Consider the following 5,420-nt stretch of genomic DNA (forward strand, 5'->3'; position numbering starts at 1 on the left):
TAAGATATTCAAAATCTCACTATAATAATCAAGGTAAATTTCGTAAAAAATAATTTGATAATATATAATAGAATGTGTGTGATCTATTACCCAAACAAGATAGATCTTATTTATTTATTGAAACAAAGTGATACATAACAATACAGTCCAGTGAAAAACCTTTTTAAACCAGTAACAACACCCTTCCACTCTCCATTACAAAAATGGAGAGAAAAAGAGAACATGGCACAGAAATCAACTACGCCATTTTTATTAAACCGTTGCTAATAACCTTTGATGATATAATCATCATTATTTACCTGTAATTACCCCTAAAGCCATAATCATATGAGTTTCCACCTGCACGGGTATTATGGGCCGTAGTTGTTCTCACCCGGGCCTAGATGTTCCCACCCAGGCCTCGATTGGTCACGTGGCCCGTGGGCTGCCCAGTTCCGTGACCTGGCATCGCCGACGTCTGGTGGAGCTCTGTGTGATTACCATGCTCCCCGGTGGTGGGGTAGGTGGCCGCCTCCTTGGACGCGGCGTTATGCGCACGCGCCGCCAGCTTGTCGAGCTCAGCCTGGTTGACCTTTACATCCTTCTTTTGGGTAGCCATTTCCTTTTCCAACGGATCACGTGTTGTCAACCTTTCTGCCTGATTATAGCACGTGCACATTTATTGGTTCCATAATTTATGTAATATGATAGTCGTATTAATATAATGGTTCTATAGAATGATTGAAAATAAAGGGTACCTTCTCTTCGACATTGGCCTTGGTCTTCTCCATGCCAGCTTTGGCAGAAGCACCCATGTTTGAAGCCGTTTCCTTCGCGCATTCTGCTGCTTTCTTTCCTCCTTGCATTTTCACGATCGATTCTGTTCTTTTCTTTCTTTTTCTTTCTTTCTTAGATTACTTTTCTTAAGCTCAGTGTATCAGACTCTAACACCACACACCAAATAAATACATTTAGGTGCTACGCTAACTTTTCCACACGTGCACATGTCGTACGCGTGGCAATTTTTTTCATTCCTCTTCTTACACGTAACTGCCGCGTGTCGGTTAGCTACCACCTTCATCACAGGTGGGTTCCATTATTAGTACACGTAGCAGACAACCGCTCCTGTAGTAGAGCTAAAAAGCATATTTTTTATATTTTTGTTGGAATAATTGTTCAGTGGTCCCTTAGATTAGGTGTTTCTTTCAGAAGAAAAGTTTTGTTGACACATAAACGTAAAAAATATACATTTAACACTATTTATAATAATTTTAAATTACAAAATAAAATATTAGTTTATTATCACCATCCTTCTACCGACAAAGTTCTTTATTAAATGATTTTTGAATTAGTTTTTTGAAATTTATAAATACATTTCGAAAAATGTTTTCGCAAAATTTTGAAAAACATATTTTAAAAAAAATTCTAAAATAAGATTTTAGAACGAGTATCATTTTGAAATATATTTTCTAGAATGTATTTAGACAAAAATAATGACTCACATAAGTGTTATATATTTTGTGAATAAATATTTAAAATGAGTTTGTGCTTCTTTTCTAAGAAGTCACATCTTTCTTATCACAATTAATATAAGATAAAAGTTTTGGGATCAAAATAAATTGTTCTTTATAGATATTATGAGATTTATATTTACTTATCAAAATAAGGTTGTACCTGTCTTTTTCTTTTCTTAACTTTACTTTTAAATTTTATTACAATAATTACTTCTTTATTTATAAATATATTCCTTATATTTTACATTAAATAGTTAATGTCAAATTTACACTTCTAAAACGTGTATAATTTTTTATATAACAATTTACAAAATTTAAGTACATATTTTTTTTCTTTACTCAATTTTTATTTTTTCATTTATATTTTAACATTTTTAAATATTTTCTTTAAATAATTTTAATATTAAATATTTTAATCAACTAAATAATTAAAATCTTTTAATTATATTTAATTAATTTATATCAAAAATTATATTTTGTCTGCAAAATAAATTATTTAAAACTAAAATTAATATTTATAATAATATTATAAATTCAATAAATTAAAGCAAATTAAAAAACACATATATTTATACATAAAATAAAAAATCAATCATACTTATGTGTCACTGACGCATAAAAAGTTTAATACTTTTTAAACCTATATCGATAGTTAAGTTCACATATAGTTTATAAACTTTCTATCTCAATCTAGTTGAAGTAATTTCTTGTTTTTTCTTTCACTTTCTCTAAGCGTTTGTCATGCGTTAGATTTGGCCCATACAATCTTTATTTTTTGTCCATCTTTTATAACATTTGTTAACGCAATTCACATCTTTCTTTTGGCCGATATAAACGTAACTAATCATTTATTATTTTTTTGAAATGAGATAGAAATAATAAAAAGTTTTAAAAAGAAAATATTTTAATTATGGGAAAGGTAGATCAACATAACATAATTTTAATGAGTCAAAAAATTAGTAGCATGCAAAGGACATAAGCAAAATGGATGAAAGAATTTTGAAACACCAACCTCACAAATATTTTTTTTTATTATCGCTTAATGTTAATGAAAAGTATACTACGCTCTTGATGTAGGACGTACTTTCTGTACTTTCTCCTTTATAAATACATTTTCTTTATATGTGTCAATATATCAAAAATAATATTTCTCTCTTCTTTTGTGTGTTGCCTTTCTCTTTCTTTATGGCTGCTCTGTTACTCTTTCATGGTATCAAGAGCCACACAAAAAAAAAAAATCTTCCCACAGCCATGTCTTCTTCCTGTTCACCCTCAGTTTCAAAGCTTCAACAGTTTCTTATCCCTCCGCTACCTCTGTTCATCTTCACACTTTTCCCATTGCTCTTTCTCTCAAACTCAAAGATGGTAAATTTCTTGTATGGAGTCAAAAGGTTCTTGCCCAAGTTGAGAGTCTCAATCTTCTTTCTTTCTTGGAATCCTCTCTCACCCCTCCACGATTTTTGCTTGAGTCTGCCACCGTCAGTTATGTTTTTCTTCCTCACAAGCAATAAGATCATCTACTTGTTGTTTGACTTCTTATCTCCATGTCCACTTCTATGCTAACACAAATGGTTGGGTTACTCTCTGCTCATCTTATCTGGGACAAATTGAAGGTCTATTATGGTTCCCATACTCACGCCAAAATCCACAAACTCAAGCTCCAATTCAAAACTCCTAAGTGTGATCGTTCAATCTCTGCCTATCTTCTCGACATCAAGAAAGTGGTGGATTCTCTTACTGCCACTGCTTTTACCTTCTCCTCTGAAGATCACATCGAAGTTGTTTTGGATGGTCTTTCTGAAGAATATGATGCTTTCATCACCTCTATCACGTCTCATCCTGATCTTTATACCATTGAGAATATTGAAGCTTTGCTTTTAGCAAAAGGAAAAATATTTGAGAAACACCGGTCTCTTGAGCATTCATTCATTCAAGATAATGTTGCTTCTACCAATTGGTCCTCTTCACCTTCTTCCACCACTACCTTTCGTGGCAATTCTTTTCACGGTGGTCGTGGCTCTTTCAGGTCATCTAATAACAAACGTCAACAATCTTTTCGCAACCCACACACTTCTTGGACAGACCAATCTTCCTCTACGTCGTCTACCCGCGTCCAATGTAAACTTTGTTTTAAGTATGGTCACATTTCCCTCACTTGCTAGACTCGGTCTGATAATAAGTTGCCCACTCATATATCTGCTAATACCACTTTCTTTCCATCTTCAACTAATCTTGAACAATCTAAGCCTTCCATCTTGGGTACATCGTCAACTACTCAAGATCCCTTGTGGTATTCTGACACTGGTGCAACTCATCATTTAACTAATGATCCCTTAGTTTTTCCCAACAAAACCGCCTACACTCGTAATGATTTTGTCCACCTTGGTAATGGTTCAGGTATGTTCATTCGTGATTTTGGCTCTGCTTCTCTTTCTCCTCCTCATTCCTCTCAATCTTTTAAACTACATAATCTTTTACATGTGCCTTCTGTTAATAAAAATATTTTAAGTGTGTCGAAGTTTGCACGAGATAATGGAGTCTTTTTTAAGTTCTTTGTTGATCATTGCTTTGTCAAAAATCAGGTTTCAAAAGAGATAATTCTCCAAGGAAAAATTCTTGATGGTCTTTATGTTTTTTCATACTTACAACGCACTGCGACACCATTTGTTCACACACCAACAAAATGGTTCCATTGAAAGAAAACACTTTCACATCGTTGAAACTGGGCTTGCTCTTCTTGATGCTTCTTCTTTGTCTCTCACATTTTGGGTTGAGGCCTTTACTTGTGTTGTTTATACCAGAAACATGTTACCTACCTCTGTTTTAGATAACCTTAGTCCCTATGAAAAAGTGTTTTCTATTAAACCTAACTATCATTTTTTCAAAGTTTTTGGGTGTGGATGTTACCATTGTTGCGTTCCTATAATCAACACAATTTTTTTTTGGTTAAAATAACATGACTTGCTTTTTATGAAAATATATCTCGTTTTATTCACTCTATATTAGAAGTATTACAACCGGCTTATATAAATGGCATTATAATACTAAAAAAGCTGACTATTTTATATAAAAAAAAATCTTCACCTTAGGCCAAAACATATAAAGAGTGTTTAGAGTTATTTTCATTTATAGCTCTTAGTTAATATTAAGAATTTCTAAAATTAATTATTGATTAGTCATAATCACTAAAATAAAAAATAATAATATTTTTATGTGTATCAAATTTAAATTATATTAGAGTTTAATTAGGTAGTTTGTGTTTTAGATATAATATATTAAAAAAATATTTTTTTTATTTAGTTTTGTTAAGAATTTCTATTTGGAAGAAAAAAAAATTAACGTGAACGTGGCCAATTTTATAAATATAGACCATAATTAACTATTTAATTGATATAAAATTCAGTTTTAAATAATTTTTAGTAATTATTTCCAATTTTATTAAACAATTACCTCTTATAAAAAAAATTCCCCAAATTTTCATTTATATTCATTCTTATTAAATATTAATTAAGATATTTTGATCATTTACTACATATATAATTTTTTATTATACTAATCAATTATTAAAAAGTTTTTATTTGATTTTATTCAAAATAATAATATTTTCTTAATTTAAACAATTTCAGTTTTTTTTTTCTTCCTTTCTGTGGCATTGTATCCCACCAATCCAAAAATAGTGTAAATGTATGGTAGAACAATAGCAGGTGTTTCTTCATGCACCTCTAAATTTTTCTTCTGCGCCCTTACATTCTTCAAAAATATTAAAATTATCCTTTATAGTTTTGGGTATTTCTTAAATAGTGGTTCTGTAGGCAAAGGATATTTCTGGAATAGAAAATCCGAAAAATAAAAAATAATTCTGGAACATCTTTTTTAGAACAATCCTGAATTAATAAAACATATTCTGAAAAAGATGTTCTGGAAATA

At 30.9% G+C, this 5,420-nt stretch overlaps 1 protein-coding gene across 1 annotated transcript; it reads right to left on the reverse strand.

The window, feature by feature from the left end:
- Window positions 1-379: 379 nt before the first annotated feature.
- On the reverse strand, window positions 380-845 carry LOC137816015 (18 kDa seed maturation protein). The gene is made up of 2 exons (XM_068619117.1): window positions 738-845; window positions 380-637 (listed from the first exon to the last, which is right to left on the reverse strand). Exons 1-2 carry the CDS (start codon window positions 843-845, stop codon window positions 380-382), a joined length of 366 nt encoding a protein of 121 aa, XP_068475218.1.
- Window positions 846-5,420: the final 4,575 nt, after the last annotated feature.

This window comes from Phaseolus vulgaris, chromosome 1, assembly GCF_051622355.1.
Source record: "Phaseolus vulgaris cultivar YP4 chromosome 1, ASM5162235v1, whole genome shotgun sequence".
Classification (NCBI taxonomy): Eukaryota; Viridiplantae; Streptophyta; class Magnoliopsida; order Fabales; family Fabaceae; genus Phaseolus; species Phaseolus vulgaris.

What these genes read in the sequence shown, in the direction of transcription:
- LOC137816015 (XM_068619117.1), bottom strand. Translation starts at nt 845, where the DNA reads ATGCAAGGAGGAAAGAAAGCAGCAGAATGCGCGAAGGAAACGGCTTCA. An exon ending in AGGCCAATGTCGAAGAGAAG is followed by an intron (nt 638 to 737) that starts GTACCCTTTATT and finishes TGCTATAATCAG; the next exon opens with GCAGAAAGGTTGACAACACG.